The 18,428-nt window shown below is 36.7% G+C and overlaps 1 protein-coding gene across 12 annotated transcripts in view; it reads right to left on the bottom strand.

The window, feature by feature from the left end:
* Pkp4 (plakophilin 4) overlaps positions 1-18,428 on the bottom strand; it is a 221,759-nt gene that overhangs the window by 133,780 nt on the left and 69,551 nt on the right. For 10 of the 12 annotated variants that reach the window (XM_005007677.3, XM_013142390.2, XM_063259131.1 and 7 more), the window contains one exon: positions 15,765-15,901. The exons of 1 other annotated variant lie outside the window; for it this stretch is intronic. In XM_005007677.3, coding sequence (XP_005007734.2) covers positions 15,765-15,896 — 132 coding nt within the window. In that variant the 5' untranslated portion in view covers positions 15,897-15,901. Of the gene's footprint in view, positions 1-9,517; positions 9,557-15,764; positions 15,902-18,428 lie in introns of those variants that run through there. One more of the 12 variants, XM_005007680.4, reaches the window with a different exon arrangement.

Below are 18,428 nucleotides of genomic sequence, written 5' to 3'. Positions count from 1 at the left end.
CCATAGCCCCTAAAGAATGATAAAACTTCAATATTCCTGGAATACCCAATAAATAAGATATGTCTGTTCCTAAAGAGGGATTCAATTGCCTATTAGGTATCAAGGACTTAATTCACCTTTTAAATAGTTATCTAATTGAAGCTTCATAGCAACTGATGAACTGGGCATTACTTTTTGCAATTTTACAGAACTAGAAATAGGCTACAAGAGTAAGAAGCTTACCCAGTATCATAAAAGTATCTGGAGAAGCCTGCCCTTGCTTCTAGATCTGTTTAACATTAATGCCTGCATTCTTCCCCCATACCAGGGACTATGAAAAATGGACTGGGAAAGAACACTGACAGATTGCAGGAGTTTATCCATGGGTCAGGACCATCAGATTATCACTGTGAATAACAGGGAAAGGAACACTGAAAAGGTTACAGCGATGTCCCAGGACATGCCGAAGACCTGGCTGGCTGAGGCCCTAGGGCCACCGTGATCTGTGAGAAGGCTTGGAGGAGATGGACTCATCATTCTACTCAGTAACACTTAGGGTTAACCCTAGAGGTTTGGTTGATGGTACAGGGACAAACACAGGGAAGGGGCTGTGCTTTCTGGGCTCCGTTCTCTTTGCTGGTAACCTCCCCTGCCTGGCTTTTAGATGTTCTGGTCTGTCAGGGTGCATGCCCTCCCAGGACTTTCCAACGCTAATCTGCTATAAGTAAAAACTCACTGTACTCATTGACATAGTTTTCCCAAGATGTTTAAAAGTCTTATTTAAAGGTAATTTTGGATGGACAAATTTTTCCAGCCAAAATTTGTATCTTGCAAGATTTTGTGACTAATCTATTCTCTTTTATCATGTGTTTTTAATCTGCCTAAAAAAATAAAAAACTTTGAGGCAAAGTTGGATTTTTCCTCAGGAGAATTGTACTGAAAATGGCTCCATATTTTTTGCATAGTGCTAGTCATAAAAAAAGGCAGTCCTAATTATTAAATTTACCTTTTGTATAGGAATATATCATAAAGGAAAATTTAATGTAACTGATGTGAGTACTGCCAGTTCAAATAAATCAGTCCAAGTGATTACAACTGGCTTTGGATTGCATCCAGGCTGTGGACGGCAAGAATAGATTAGAGGTATGCACCATCATAGCAGTGACAAACTCTCACCTTCTTTGTAAAAGCACCACTATTTTTCAGGCCTAGACATGACTCAATAAGGCTGTATTTTCAATGAACTATTGCTGGAAGCATTTACATACTTGAAAATATAGTTCTGCCAGAACAGATGACTATTCCTTCCTCAAAAAAATGCGTGACATCATTTCAAAATACAGTCAGTCTGCTGTTACCAGTCTTTTTGGTTGAATGAGCTTATGTCTATACAAATAGAAGCTTAAATTGTGGGTAGTTCTGGTCAAGATACAATGATAACCATTTTACTCTAAAAATAAAAATTAAAAAAAAATTTTTAAAGGTGTATGTGTGAACAACTTACTTCTGCTAGGTTAGTGCAAATTTACTTTTCTAGTAGCACAGGAAAAAAAATAGCATCAGGTATAAGCCATCAAATAACTTGAGATAACTTTTCACTTAAGATACCTCCTCACACACTAATTATGGGGACTTCCTGCTCTTTCGTCTCTCCATGGTAATTAATGTGAGTTTGATGTTCGTAAGTATATTTTAAATGCTACCTATTTGCTATGAAATTCAAATATTTTGAACAAACATACATTTAACAAGTACTGAAAGCAAACTAGTACCAGATGCCATTCTAATCTTTGGAATGTAGTGTCCAAAATGGGTTATTTTAATATGTTTTCTTAATAGTACTGTGTGCAATTTCCTCCCAGGCAACTGGCAAAGATACAAATGAGGAAGCTATTAAAGAGACTTCTGAATACATGCTGTAAAGCTACATGGTAAGAGCTGGAGTGCAGAATTACCTTAAGGAGCCACAACTGATCTTGCCAGTTTGTGATGCCACAGGTGGTGCCTTTGTCCCATGATGGTATAAAGACCCATCAGGCATGTGGCAAAATCCCTGTGGCTCCCTCTAGCTGAAACCCTTCTGAAATTCATGTCACCTTAGGTCTTTACTTGTGAGTGTTCCACAATCTGGTTTCAGGTTTCACCTAATGATGCTATTTTCACTTTCTCCATATCATTTCAAGGATAATACCAGTGAATACTTTTTTGAAAACTTACTATTTGTAGTGAGATCAGAACACTTATCCTCATTTTACAAATGTGGTACCAGTGGTCTCCAAGTAACCAGTTTAAGGTCACACAGCGTAACAGGGGTAGAGATGGAATCTCTGTGCTTAGCCTCTGTGCCATGACTTCCTTTCAGATCTGAAGACTGTTGTGATGGTCGTAAGTATTTTCTGTTTCTAAGAAAGACAATAAAGTTTCTCTACCATAATTCATTTGACGAGTTTCTCACACGCTGCAGCTATAAAGACTTTTTCTTTCCTTCTCTGTCAACCTTAGCCTATAGTAATTCTTAATTAACATTTTAATGGCTTTATTTTTCATTAATCATTTTATACTGTGGGTTTAAATATTTCATTAAATACTATGTTCTCTTGGCAAGTAACTTGGAAATTATAGGAAGAAAAGCATCTTAAGGTTGGAGTGTTTTCTGTTTTATTAATTAATGCTTATGAGGTGGGGGTATATACACAAATGTGCATTCCTATAGCAAAATCGAGCATTCAATACATAGTTAGATGCCTTATTTTTTCATTTGTATTTCCCATATCATCAAAAATTCTTTTAAAATATGATTTTAATGGCTACACAGAGCCCACCATATACATGGGCTATAAGGTAATCATTCATCTTGTTGCTAACTTTTATAATTATAAGCATACCAGCTAACATCTTTGTGCTAATGTTTGATTTATTTCCTTACACTGGATTCCTAGCATTTGATCAATATACTAGGTCACAGACATAATGTATTAAGGCATTTATCGTAGGTCCTTAAAGTTTTAAAATGGGCACACCAATTTACTTTTACCAACACTGCATGAAATTGGCAACATAACTATAAAAACTTAGTGTTTAATTAATGCCAGTATGAGAGGCAGACGCATTCTCAGCACCTTCACTTTATTCCTGTGATTAACAGGAAGGTCATTTTTTCATATGTATATTTTTGCCACTTACATTTCTTCTTTTGTTAATTTTCAGTAGATACCAAAAAATATTTTTTTTGAGACAAGGTCTCACTCTGCACTTCAGGCTGACCTTGAACTTACTACATAGGGAGACGGGTCTTGAACTCTCAGGGATCTGTATGCCTCAGCCTCCTAAGTGCAGCACCACATCTGGTGATACCAAATATTTTTACTGACTTTCACCCTACTATTATTATTCTATGTAGATTACATTAATTTATTCACTCCTCCAATAGGTACCTGCAAAACTGATATTGCTTATCTTGGCTTGTGCTTAAGACCCAATTATCCTTTGCTGCTAAGAACATCACTGGAAATTTCCCCACCAGACTTTCTGGGAGAAAATTATATTCATACATAAATACTGAGGAGTGAACCTGGAACCTGTGCTAAGCTATATCCCCAGCCCTCCCGTCATACTTTACAAAAAGGTCTTGCTAAACTCACCCAGCCTGGGCTCTAATTTATAATTCCTCTGCCTCAGCCATACAGAGTAGTGGGATTATAGGAGTGTCCATGCCTTACATATTTTAAAATAAATGAGATCATTCATATCACCAATACTGACACTTTAAGCTCAATTTAAACAATACCCATAGGTCTAAGAATGACAAAAGTGTACAGGAACATAGTCTCAGCTTAAACAGCAGGTTTCTTGATTTCTTCTGTCTGCAAATTCGAGAAGCCCATAAACCATGGTGCAAGTTGTGAAACAAGGTTTACCAAGTGGAAAATGCCTTAAATCCTGGGACAATGAAAATATCACTTAACTCCTATGTGAAACTTTGCAATGACTGAGAACTCTGTATGGTGTCTGAAATGTGTAGTTTTAAACACTGTTCTGAGGAGAGATACTAATTAGAAGACTAAAATCCAATCATAACGATTATAAGGAGTATGTAGCCTGAAGACAAGAATAAGCAAGAAAAGGCATAACTACAAAATCTAATTGATAATATCAAATAACCCTTGATTTTTGTTTTGCAAATATATATTGTATATCATGAATTTCTCATACTTATATCATAAATTTAATTCCTCAAGGGAACACATCATTAACTATCAAAAAAAGATAAGAAAGTACAAGAGTATACAATTTTATAAGCCCCTGAATATTTAAGAATAGTTTTTTAATCCTTCACACATTGAAGACAATTTATCTGAGTATAAATTCTTGGATTATAAACACTTTCCCTTTAAAATGCTATACATATTACTGTAATCCTTTTCTGGAATTTAGCATTTCACCAAATTTAGATGCCGGGTTGGTTTTATTTTTTACAGACTAAACTATTATTTGAATTCTTGTAGAATTCGTTTCCCTTATCTTTGTAAATATAAATGTTGTTAAGGTAATTCTTAGTATCTTTTCCACAGATGATGCCGGCAATGAGGACCTCTTAATAAATATCTGTACACTCAGAATCTTATTTTCAGTTCAGAAAAGTTGTTTTCAGATTATACCTAATTATTGCTTCTATTCTAATTACTCTAAAATCATTCTCAAGAATATATATAATGTTTTCATTAAATCCCTGCCCTATACTATTAATGTTTGAATGCACAAAAATGCTTAAAAAGCCAGCATGGTGGCATACACCTTAACTCCAGCAGTCTGATTGCTGTGAGTCCTAGGCCAGCCTGAAAGGCACAGGAAAAACCTTGTCTCAAAAGACAAAACAAATCAAAACACCACCAACCTCTGCCTCAAATCTTAAGATTCTGTAAGTCAGAACAAATTTCTTTGAGCTACTTAAAAATTTTTTTTACATTTAAATGATCTGTCTTAGGAGTGCCTGAAAAGAGAAATAATCATCTAAATTATTTTGCTGAGGTACGACCAGATCTAACCACTTTGAGAACAATACATTCATAAGATACCAACAGATGAAGAAAGACCATATGATTCACTTTTGCAAAGTAAGAAAGATGGTAATTTGGAAGGTGAAAGCACTTAAACTGAAAATAACCACCAGAAAAGCTTCTTTGTGATAGCTATGGAGTAACTTTAGGGTTACCCCCGAAGGGAAATGTATGTTTCTGAAAGATTTCTCTCTAAAAGTAATTCTCAAAGAAAAAAAATGTTCATTCAGAGGACAGAATTCAGTGCTGAATGATCCCATCAGCCATTTAATCTCACCAACTCAGCGGGCAGTCATTTTAAATTTAATAGCATAAGGCTTACATGTAGAGGGAGAAATTATTCCATACATTAAAAATTTAACTCTGAACAGGAATTGTGAACTGAGTTATTGAACTGAAGAGAAAATTATAATTTGAAATATGCAAAGTCCGAGTTTTTGTAAGAAGTTTTTTGCTTTTTTTTTTTTTTTTTTAGACGAGGTCTCTTGTATATTCCAAGCTGGGTAAACTTACTATGTAGTCCAGCAGGGCTTGGAACTTGTGGCAATCCTCTTGCCTAGGCCTCAGAAGTGCTGGGATTATGGACATGAGTTGCCAGGCCTGGTTCATTAAATGTTAACAATGGAAAAATATCCCACTCATTAAATGTTAACAAAAGAAAAATATTCTCTCCTTCAAATGTAAATGAAAGGTAATGCTAATCCTGTGGTAAAAATTAAGATTAAAATGTCAAATTAACGAATTTACATAAATTGACATAATCCATATGTATAGGCTGCTTAAATGTAAAAGGGCAAAAGTGTACATTTCAGGAAACTTGTTCAATGAATCCTCATAATGAATCAGTTATTCCACAGTGAAGTATACAGTGTTTGGTACCTGTGGAATCTTCTGAGGACAGACAGAAACAATATGAAGCAGATCATCACAAATTTACATCTTCTTACTATTACAGATAGCACAACTGACACTGTGGAACTACTCCCCTCCATTCACCAGGACCTAGCAAACCAAAGGAAGAAATGAGAGTAACAAAGACTCATGGACTCCCCTTGGAAATTTCTAAAATTCCAGGCCAGGATACTAGTTGCAAAACCTGCCATGCATTCTGCAGCCCGGTTAGTTTTTCCTTCTTTTCAATTCATGTTATTTTTCTCGTTCCAGCAACCTTGATTCTGGTAAACTCACCACAGGTTTTCATTTTTTTTCTTCTCTTTCCTTGTCTCAAATCTGATCCCCCTCCCCACTGGGGATCAAATCACAACTTTGTGCTTGCCAGGCAGGTGTTTGGGCCGCTGAGCCAAATCCCTGGCCCTCAAATTCTTTTTTCTGACACTAGTTATCAGAGAGAGGTAGGGAACTTGAGGGTGGAGGAGTTCAGTGCATCTCACCAGGGTGTGGGGGGCGGGGATGCCAGGCGAAGTGCCCTCTGTGTTTTAAAGGTTCACAGTCCTGCAGGAAGGGCAGCACTCCAGCCCTTCTGAGCTACCCATCACAACACGCCTGGGTCCTAGAGCCACTTTGTCAAGCCAGCACATAAATACTTCTTTCTGGGGACTCTCTGGCTGCTTTTCTAATGCTAGTTCTCTTCTTCCATCTTACTTAGTCCCAGTATTACAATAATTATGGCCTTATCTCACTATCTAAAATGATGTCTATCCTGCAACTGCTGACTTTTCCTAATGAAAAAAGCTTTCATTTGCCAGGAAATTCATATCCTTTTGTGGTATAACTTAGTAAAAATGCAGGGAAGTTGAGGAGAGAGAAAGGGGCCAAGAGAGCCAGCATGAACTGTCCTATTTGTAATGGTTAAGAAAAATCTTACTGGGACCGAAAGGTCCTGCTCCCACATTGGGTCATGAAGAATAGTAGTCAAGCTGCGCATGGTAGCACACATCTGTAATCCCAGTATCTGGAGGCTGAGGCAGGAGGATGCCACAAGTTTGAGACCAGCCTAGGCTACGTAATGAGTCCAAGGACAGCCTAAACTATGTTTCAAGACCATGCTGTAAAAAGAAAGGAATAGTTGACAAATGATCTCTGTCAGTCAGGATCCCCAAGAGGCACCTATGTAGGAAAACTGATCAGGATTTTCATTGAAGGAAGGACTTTCTTCCCCTCCTTAGACAGATATATGGTGATGTCACACAATTCTGTGATTGGCTAGAGTCATCCAGTCGGTGGGAAACTCCTTGCACAAACACTGAGAGACATTTATTGGTTTATTATTCTAGGTTTCAAGGGTGTCTTCTTTTCTGTTCTCATAAACCTTCTCCACTCATTTCTGCAGCATAAAACCCAAGCTACATGAAATACCAGAAACCATCACAAACCTCACAGACCTGTGAACTAGTGAAGAATCAAAAAAGAAAACACAAACCAACCTGTTGAGTCAGATAAATAAACTATTTTGTTCCTTCTAAACAAATAAAAGGAAAAATCAGCCCCATCTTGGAAATAGGATCTCTTCCTAGGAGTTCATCTAGGTATAAATCATGATATCCCACCCTGACCTTCAAACCTCATGCTTATTCTTCTATGCAAAATGCATTTAGTCGATGTCTATGAACTGTCAAAGTCTTAACAGTCTTAGCATTGCTGAAAAGTCTAAGTCCAAAGTCTCTTCTGAGATTTAAGGTAAAGTCTTAGCTGTGAACTGTAAAAATCAAAAAGAAAGTTAAACACTTTCAACATATAATGGCATGGGCTAAACCTTCTCATTTCAAACTACCAAAACAGGGGGACAAAAAGGAATGGTTCGAAAGCCAGACTCAAATCCAGCGAAGCAAATGTTAAATCCCAGAATTTCATGTCCAATATTTAGAGCATCTAACATCTCTGGCAAGATGTGAACTCAGGGGCAACCCTGCACAGAGTAGATGGTTGTAGCCTTCATGGTTTCTCTCTTGAGCTGTCTTTGCTCATTGCTTGCAGCTTACCTCAAACATTCCATGTTCCTGGCTTTTCCAACACTGTGTGGTCTCCACTGAACTAACTTCACCCTCATATCACACACTTCCCCTCAGGGTCTCATTATCTGTCCTCCCAGACCTTTTCTGAAATCTGCTTGAAGCCTCCCTGCTCCCACAACTCTTGCACTCTTCGTACACCACATGGAAGACATCAAGTTCTGCCACCAGTTGGAGAAGAAGAAGCCCTTTGCAGTGCTTACAGAGACTTCTCAATGTATGGATGACTGAGCACTTTGAGCTGAGTCCAGGGAATCAATTCCAATTTTCTAAGCTATACATGTACTGGAGCGCCAAGTCTAGAGTGAGGCTTTCTTCTCAAAGCAAAGTCTTTCATATTTGTGATATTTAGTCTGCAAAGGGTGGAGTCCTGCTGGTTTTTGTGTGTCCTTGGAACATTTTTCTATTGTCCTGTTCTAACGTACTTGGCTTGCTTTTAATACTAACCTTTTCAGCAACCAGGTTTGCTCTGCTCTATCTTTGCAGGCCCCAACTTTATCACAGCTCCTTCTGATGAACTCAGAATTTTTAAAAATCATTCAGCTGGGTTATTGGCTCTTGATTTTCAAAAGCAGAGATGGTTACTAGCCCCCAACAGCACCTATGCTACAGATACAAGCATTAGCCGGCCTTGAAATTTCTTCTACCAGATTAGTCTGCCTTTCTTAATTTCAGTCTCTGGCAGTCTCAGAACGGGATAGGAGCAAAATGCGAACAAATTTTCTATTAGAATATAACACATATGGCCTAGAGTCTAACTGATAATGAAGTACTGGTTCCCAAATGAAACCTCTGGATCCTGGTCTTCAGCTGCATTTTTATCAGCATTCTGGTCTTCTGAGTTCTGACCAGAGTCCACCAGGAAGTTTGTCTTACAGCATTTGAGGGCTGGCTCTTCAGCCAGCATCTCCAAATCTTTCCAAACTCTTCCCACAAACGAGTTTCAAAAACTTTTGAGTAACATGGTCAGGTGGGGGAGTGTCATAGCAATGACCCCACTCCTGGTACCAAAATCTGTCTTGGTTACATTCTCAGTGCTAAGACAGAATACCTGTTACCTACGACTAACTAGAAGAAAGGTTTATTATGGTTTCCATTTGGAAGAGGTTTCCATCTATAGTTGGTTGGCACCAAGGCAGGGTAAAATGGCAAAGGAAAAAAAGAACTTATGGAATACCAGCAGGAAGCAGAGAAAAAAAAAATCAAGAAAGGAGGGAAGATATAAACACTGCCATGCTCCAGAAACCCACTCCTCCTAGCAGGCTTCACCTTCCAAATTATATCCCATGATTCACTTACCTCCCCAAAGTTCCACTTATAAGCATATAAGGCTTTAGGGGGCTATATGGATAGAAACCATAACAAGAGTTCAGAATTCTTGGACAGAAACCAATAGTCAAAAGAGCTTGGCCATTTGACCTCATTTTGAACTTCATTTTTATAGTATTAAAAAAGTAAAGCTGAAATGTTATATCAGACCACAAAAGTCACTAAGAGAAGATCCAGTCTTACCTTGTGCTTGATGATGCAGTTCATGCATGGAAGATTTCACTGTAAGTTACAGAAAAATTAATTACAACTGCCAGGATAATTTAGTTACCAATAAAAAAAGTACTTAATTAACAATGGAAAAATTTAAGTTTTGGGCATTGTACCTAAGCCACAAACTATGCTTTTTATAGCTGAAATAAAAATTTTTCTCTTCTGTATATGGCTAAGGTATGTCAGAAGGGATAATTTCATTGTAAATGGGCTGAATAAAAGGAAGTTTGTAAAGACAGGCATATGATAGTTGAGTTACGTGAGTTTAGGAATAGAGAAAATATTTTTTTTTTGAAAGCAACTGTTTATTACACCAGTGCTGTAATAAAGTAAATAAATGTATGAAACTTTATTCTGTAATGGGCATCCTGCCCTTCAGAAAGGGTGTGTAACTACTGAAACTAAGATATTCATGTAAAAATGAACTAACATCAATAGGACACAGTTGGACTCCAAAGTAATTAATTAAATTAAAAATTAATTATCTCTGGTTTTTATTTTAGTCTTTGCAATTTAAATGCCATTTAAAATCATAAGGATACAAAGATGATAGAAATGTAATTTCCATAAAAGCCACACCCAAAGAAAATATCTTGAAAGATGGTATTCTTTTTGAGAATTCCACAAATGAGCAACATTTCGATTTACACTCATCACAGATAACAGCAGTGTCTAATTTACTACTTCAATAGAGTAAAAGGAGTACAGAAAATTTTATCAAGTTTTATTAACATTTCATGCTATCTGGATTGGCCTTCACCTTAGATCTAGATTCCAGGTATCTTAAGTCATGAACACAAAGGAAGACAATATGGCTTATAGGAGAATACACAACAGAAGCTAGAAAGCCTAAGGCATATAGCCAAGTTCACACAGAAATCTCAATTATTTGAGCACCTTCATGACAGAAAATACAAGAGTTCAATAAAAATCAGATGTATCATTTTACAGAAAACAAATCAACTGACATCCTATGTAGAAACATAAAAAACACTTATTAATCTTCCCCATGATTGCCATATAATCCTTTTCTAAAGAACATGCATAAAACCAGGAGATCATTTATAAAAGTTCAATATACTTTACCAATGGGTAAAGTGTGGTACCTGGTTCATAGCGTCCTTCTGCTAATAAAATGAGCCTTCTGACACATCTAAGTTGCAGAGAGCAGGAACAAAGCTCTCAGTTAGTAGCCAGCATTTTACCAAATTCCAAATGCTCTGAAGCCAAACGTGTGCTATGCATTTATTTTATTTTATTTATTTATTTTTTTTGAGACAGGGGTTTCACTATGCAGTTCAGGATAGCTTTGAACTCATTTTGCAGCCCAGGCTGGCCTCAGATACGCAGCGATCCTCTTGCCTCAGCCTCCTGAGTGCTGGGATTACAGGTTTTCACTGCAGGAAGTAGGGCCCTTTGAAAGCACCACTTCTGCATATATATATATATATATATATATATATATATATATATATATATATATATTTTTATGTATACTTCATGTAAAACATTAAGTTAGGCACCCAACAGAATCAAGTTTTCTAGGTATCTGGAGAGCATCAGGATATAAAACATTCTTCATTTCTTATATCTGTGTTCATTCCTGGGGACTGAACTCAGGGAGCACTGAGCAACATCCTCAGCTCTGTCTATTTTTCTGTCTATCTACTTTTATTTTTATTTTGTGATAGGGTTTTGCTGAGTTGCCCAGATTGAACTCAAACTCATGATTCTCACCTCAGTCTGCAGACTACAGACATGTGCCACTACAGACCCTGGAGATCTCATTAAGAATTGAGTTACAAAGCAGAAGTTGTCAAATGATGATCCTAAGTACAGCCAACTGGTGGCTGGAGTTCAATAGGCTCCTCCTATAATCTGAGATTCAAGTCCAAGAATTCCCTTACTTTGTTATTTTCATGGATTAACTTTTTCTCTTCAAGCACGATCCTTAACATTTCTTTAGCAGTAACCTGTGTCATCTCCTATAAAAGACACTAGTGGACATCTCCATTACAATTGTATCCTTTAGTTCCCTGCACTTAACTACCAGCAAACTTGGACAGATGGGAGATTAAAGTTATATGCTATATCATTATTTGAGAATCAGTATGAAATAAAATTTTACTTTGGTCCATGCAGAGAACCAATTTAATTCTTAGGTTAGTATGGATATAGTGCAATTTAAATTTGCCATAAGGACAAGAATGTACAGATAGGTAAGTTATCTAGGTGCTGTCTAGGATACTTTCTTGCTCATGATGTTCCTTGTAGTTGTGGCTACAAGTTCCATTTCACAAAACAGCAAGTTGAAGAGGAGGCAACCTGATAGTATTACTTATCCATTTCCTCCTTGATCAACCAATTATTAAGAGAATAAATACATTAAAGAGCTGGGAGAAGAAAAACCTACAACACATGTATAAAACATTGCTCTGCCTTAGCCAAATTATATAAATCGAAAGAAGCACACAATTAAGACAGCAGTGGAATAAATCGCTCAAGGAAATCAGGAGAGAGGTGACTTTAGGCTGAGGTGAACATGGCTTCATGAAAGAGGCAGCCTTTCGACAGAGGTGGACTCATTCTATCTGTGAGGACTTTTTTCTATACCTGTATGAGTACGCATCTATGTGAAAAACATCAGTGCTTTCTACTTCATTAAAGAAGGAGAATGGTAATTCCAACATTATGCCAAAAACTAGAAACAGCTTCTTGCAGGATGACCCTGGGGACAGCAAAGCTGGTGGAAGAACACACTTCACTGTTTTTATGACATCTTAAATCCAACACCAGATACTTAACAGACTGATGGTTTATTCATATGCTTGCTATTGGTTGCTTGCCATTTCCCTCCTTTACCCTCCCATGGATTACCCAGAGGGAATACAAGGTGTGAGCAAAAATACGGTCATTTAAAGTTTTAAAAAATTAATACAGTAAAAGACACACTGCCATTAATCCTCTCAAAATATTCCCTCTCACTTTGAATACACTTAACTCATCTTTCTTTTAGAATAAAGGAGTTCTGGAAGTTCTCTTTTGTGTCTTTAGTTATGCTGTTGTAGACGCCTTGAATTGTTTCAACATATCTACCTATTGTGGTCATTTTGACTTTGGTGAAGAGCCAGTGACTTGGGAGAAAAGCCAGAAGTTCTATGGTACCAGATCCAGCAAATAAGGTAGAAGAGGATACTCTGTAATGTTTTTATAAGACTGTCTTTCTGTGGGATAGGACTCAGCACCATTTTGTTTATAATCATACTTACAGAGCTGCTGTAAAAAGTGACAAGAATGATGGGACATGGGTGTTTGAAGCACAGGGGAGAATTTTGAAAGTGATTAACGATAATGTCTTTACTGTAATAACTTTTATCTTAGACATTCGTCTCATGTATTTCAGCCACAATTCACACAAGTAATGCCACTAACTGGCTTGGATTTACTTTAGAGAAGAGCCCTGAATTCTCCTACAATGTTCAGATGAGTGCTAAAAGATTTTGTTTTGCAGTTCTTTTTAATCAGCTGCCTTGAGCATGTTAATAAGTTATTTTCACTTGTTCTGTTTCTCATTATTAAATACATAAATTTTTAATTTGCGAGATGAATAAGGTGAAGTTTTAAAAGTTTGATGCCATGCTTAAGTAAAATACTGAACGTCTACATATACTGAAAAGTAGAACTATTAGTCCCTCCTAGTGGAGGCTTTTCTCATATAGAGATGATGACAATGACAGCGACATCAGTTATTATTAAGTGTGAGGCTCTATTTGTAAGCATTTTACATGTTAATTTAATACTCTGTAATTATTATCATTTTAAAACTGAGGCACAGGGAGGCTAAGAAATTTTCCAAAGATCACACAGTAAGCAGGACAGTAAGGATAGAGAATGAGGCCTTCTACCACTTGCACTGAAAGGGTCCCTTCCTTCTGATGCCAGTGAACACTTATGGACAATGCTGCTGCCAAAGCAGGACTGTCCTTTAGGATCAGCAGAGCTGATGCCAACACTCCATGGGTATCAGTGTGGCAGGGTGGTAAAGATTTTTATTTCTTTAAGCAATTACACATCTCAGCTAAGAGTATTGCTCTTTGGATATTCCACATTACCAACATTCACTATTCTATTTGAGTATAACATGCAGGTTAAGAATGTCACTCTAACTAAGAATGTCAGTCTCAACATAGGTTAATAGTAATTGGCTTTCTTATTCACATCTAATATTTTGGTATCCAGCCCATTTTACAGATAAGGAATGATGTATTTCAGGTAAGTGTCAAGAATTTTTTTATTCCAACTATAGTATATGTTGTCTTGTACCACAAAAAAAATCTGTGGGAGCTGGAGTTAGCTATTTAAAACCAAGAGATAGAGATAGTATTCTGGGTTGAAAGATTAAAATGCTGAGTATTAAGCACTGGCAATTTTTCTTTTTCTGAGACAGTGCCTTGCTCTGTAGTTCACACTGCCCCCAAATTCACTCCTCCTGTCTCAGCCTCCCAAGTGCTGAAATTATAGGAATGATTATGGCAAGCACTGACAATTTTTAAAAGAAATTAAGTATGGAAACTGCACATGTGTAGTAAAGGACTCAAATTTCACAGCACAGGAACAGAGACAAAGCTAGAGCACATCTAGGTAACCTTTGCAGTTAAATAGCACAAACGCCTGTATGTTTCCCACATAGAGAAACTGGCACCTTTCTTATTATCACCCATGAAATATTCATTCAAACATTATTTCCTAAAGATAAAAATTCAAAGTCACTTGGAGCCATCAAGGAATTATTGTTCCAAAAATCATAGTAAGTAGCCACATTTTCTTCAACTCATAGGGTATTTGGTCTCAAGGTAGAAAAACATAGTCCCCTTTGCTGTATTTAGTCACAGTTTCTAGTTTTAAGTTTGTTCTGGGTGTCCTGATACATTTATCATCATATTTCATCAAAACTATGTTTTGATGAAAGAGCCTCAAGTAAATCACAGTGTATTCATAATATAACTCCTTGGATCCAACCTCCAGTTACACAGGGCTCAAGGCAGAGAGTCCTGTTTTCTTTCCTAGTAGTGATAGAAGCTTAGACATTCCATAGTTTTGTGAAAGAGCAAAATTATATTGACTTCAATTTTCTTCAGTCTTAAATTCTCAGTTAGTGGAGTATTTAAAACTTCAAATGAGAAACAATGTATTTTGACATTTTTATCCTAGAATAAGTTGTGAAATTATTTTTCTTAAAAACACAACTCTAATGTCAAGTATGTGAAACAGGTATGAAATAATGTTTTCATGCCACTTTTCTAGTTTAAATAATGATAAAATAAAACTATGAAATATTTCTTTGCCATTGTCATCTTTAGTCATTTTAGCCATTCATACTAATTTAAAAGAATATCTCAGAAACTATGCAACATTTAGGTCATCTTTCTTGAGATACAGATACCTATTTGTTTAATAATAAGATTTTTTTGAAGTTAGATTATTTCTGCTGAATAACTTTCACAAGAGACAAAATCTTTTGGAATAAAATTATCAGTAGAGGCCTACATTTACAGTTAACTTTATTAAGCTTTTACACTTAAAGAAATTAAATTCTAGAATTAAAATTTCTCCAAGCCCTATAAAGAACATCTAGTTTAGAAGATTACTTAGATTTAAAGAATACTAGGTACCTTAAAAAAAACAAAACAAAACATAAACATAACACTGAAGCAAACTGGCACAGCTTGACAAGTTTTAGAACATTAGCTCACAAAAGGAATATATTTGGATTCAGACAAACACACAAATACAGCTTTTATCCAAAAGTGGACAGAGACAATCCTAATACCTATGATTAAAATGCTTAAAATACCTAAGGCTACTGCAGCCGTCAGGTTGTCAGAGCCCTGGCATAAAAATCAGCACTGTGAAATACGCTTTACAAGCTTTGCACGCATGCACACACTCTGCAATGTGGGGGAGACAAGAGACACCGATCACCATCGATATTGTCCTTACTTGCAGACGCACAAGTATCCTGCATGTTCCGATTCTGACTGGCACCTGGAGCAGCTCTACATGCCAGTCATCCCAATGTACTCAGGGATGTAAACACCTTATAATTAGAAAATGTGAAGGCGTCAAGGGCGTTAGACAAATTTAAAACACATCCAAAGATTAATTTTTAAAGTCATTGAAGAAATAACTCATTGTAAATTTCAATGAAAGGATGTACCTGCTCCTTCACAGAAGCTAGAATAGTGGTGGCTGTGGTCTCGGGTTCCATGCCTGGGCCAGTGGAGGCAGCTTCCTGGTGGGTCTGTAGTTGCCCCTCCTCCACCAGTGAGGCTTGCTCAGGAGCTGGCATTCCTCCTGCAATCAAGCAGGCAAAGGGTTAATACTTTATCCCAAGCTCCTGCAGAGGTTGGGGATTTGTAGCTGGCTTTCAGAACTATAGTGGACATCAAAGGGAATGATCACTATTCCTTACAGCTGTTTGATTTTGAGAGGCAACACCTAGGGCCAAAAGGATGGCTAGTACTACAAAAACTAAAAAGAATAAAATAACAATGAAATAAAAAATACTTTGGCAATATTAAACTACATCATAGAAGCAAATGGCACTAAAAATGTTTGAGAGAAGGGCTCTCCATTTAATGAACACTAAGAGCAGTAAGCTGTTGGAATCTGGTTAAATTTCCTAAACAGACAACCAATAAATAAATATGAGTAACTTATCAGAAAACTAAATAGTAAATGCTCTAGGGTGCTACACGAGCCAGTTTACAGAGATGTACACAAAAATGACACACATAAACATTAATTAACACAAGAAAGAATGCTTTATTATTAACAAAAGCAGCTTGCACAACAGCTAAAGAAAAAAGATTAAAATTCAAGAAAGACTTAAAATATGCACACAGAATTCTACAGTACTTAAAAGACATGCAATGCATTAATAATTAATGAGGGTACCTTTAGTAGGGTCCCATAGCTAACTAGGTTTTCTTAGCAGCATAGGATCATTCATAGACAACAATGGCTAGGGAGAGGAGATAGATTTTTCAGGACCACAGCTTGAGACCGAATAGACTCTTAGCAGAAAACTGTGTATCTCAGATACTGAAGGTAACACTTATTTTTTGCAAGGAGATTTACTGACCTGATACAGAATTTTACATTTTTGAAAAATAGCAGGAAAAAAAATTTAACACATTTTGAATATTTTAACAACTTGTTTACACATCAATCTTTGCAATACAACTTTCTCCTTGAGACCACAATAGCCTATACAATGCCATGAAACTAACCTAGTGCTGGTATAGGTACTTTATTAATCTTTCTGAATGAATCAATATGTGAATGAAAGATAACATCTTTTAGCTGTCTTATTTCAGTCATCTGGCAAATCTCATCACATCATAGGATGTTCAAAGATTGCAAATATTTAGATGTGCTATGCTCTATAAAGGGACATGAGACCGTGAATATTTTTTTCAACATTCTTCATAGTTCTTCCTCAAAATTACAGCTTTATTTTAACTTGTTACCAACTAATATCCAGTATTCAAATTCTATAGTTTGACATGGGAATTTTCCCCTGTTCCCTCAAATTCAATGTCAGCCTGTCATTTATTTTCAAAATCATAAAGGAGAAATGCATATATCACTTGAGCTCCCATCTTATTTCTTATTCTTTTGACTTCCAGGTTAGTGGGGATAGTTCAGGTTTCAGGTTTCTACTGGTGATATATTATCCTTTTGTATTAACAGACATAAATGGAGAATGGGTTTGATGGTTTTGTGCATTTCTCCCTGATTCTAGCCCCCTAAATTCACATGCCTGCTCTCATAGGTGAATTCTCTTTCCCAGTTTCATACCATACACAAGTAAGGTGGATGCTAATCTGCAAGAAGGAAGATCTTCTCCAGTAGGAATGGTGAGAGGAGCTTCTGGGTTGGAGCAAGTAGGTTTAGGATAAAAATCTAGGTTCCCTGACTGGGCATGGTGGTGCATGCCTGTAATCCCAGCATTCAGAGGCTGAGGCAGGATGATTGCCAGGAGTTAAAGGTCAACCTGGGCCTTATAGTAAATTCCAGACCAGCATGGGTTACATAGCAAGACCCTGTCTCAAAAGCAAAACAAACAAACATCAGACAAAAATATCTAGGTCCCCTGGAACAAGTTAGTACTCCTTCCAAGTCCACTTTACTCCCTAATGAAAATGGCCTTGATAATTTTTACACAACAAAATGGAATGCTTCTGTGCCACTTTATTTTTTAGTTTAGGTGATATGTTTATTGAGATGTAAAACACACTTAAAAATAATTACCTACTAGAAAAAATTCAGTATCTATCAAGTACTCATTAAAGACAAGATAAGAGATCTACAAGGAAAAAATTGCTACAGATAATTCTAGATTAGCATTTAAGAAAAGTGAAGATACAAAAGTATTCTGAGGGGTGGGGAATCACACACCTTAAAATTAGCAGACAGCTGCAAAGAAGAAAAATGTTACTATGCAACAGTGAAACAACGCTAAAACTCAGAAGGTTTTAAATGTCAAGAGTGTATCACGAAACCAATGTGTGAGAAGAAAAAGTTCAGTAGAAAAACAAGAAAAAAGGAGAAACAGAAATGTCTTTGGAAAAGTATTCATTCTTACTAATAGGAAAAGTCATACTGTTTAAAAAAAAAGACACAGGATTAGATTATTGCAGCTATATCACTGTGTCATGTTTTCACAGACCTGGATGATCAATAAAGTGAGACAAGCATTTTCTGACTCCCGCTGTGCCCACGTGCTAGCAGGATGATAAGGGAACACAGGCAGAAAGCAAGTTATAGCTCATCTTCTAGCTGACGCAGCAAAACACGAACCCGACCAAGGCAAAGT

Source organism: Cavia porcellus, unplaced genomic scaffold, assembly GCF_034190915.1.
Source record: "Cavia porcellus strain 051 isolate PalLab524CR breed Dunkin Hartley unplaced genomic scaffold, mCavPor4.1 scaffold_12, whole genome shotgun sequence".
In the NCBI taxonomy this organism is placed as follows: Eukaryota; Metazoa; Chordata; class Mammalia; order Rodentia; family Caviidae; genus Cavia; species Cavia porcellus.
This window is presented reverse-complemented; position numbering and strand designations above follow the sequence as displayed.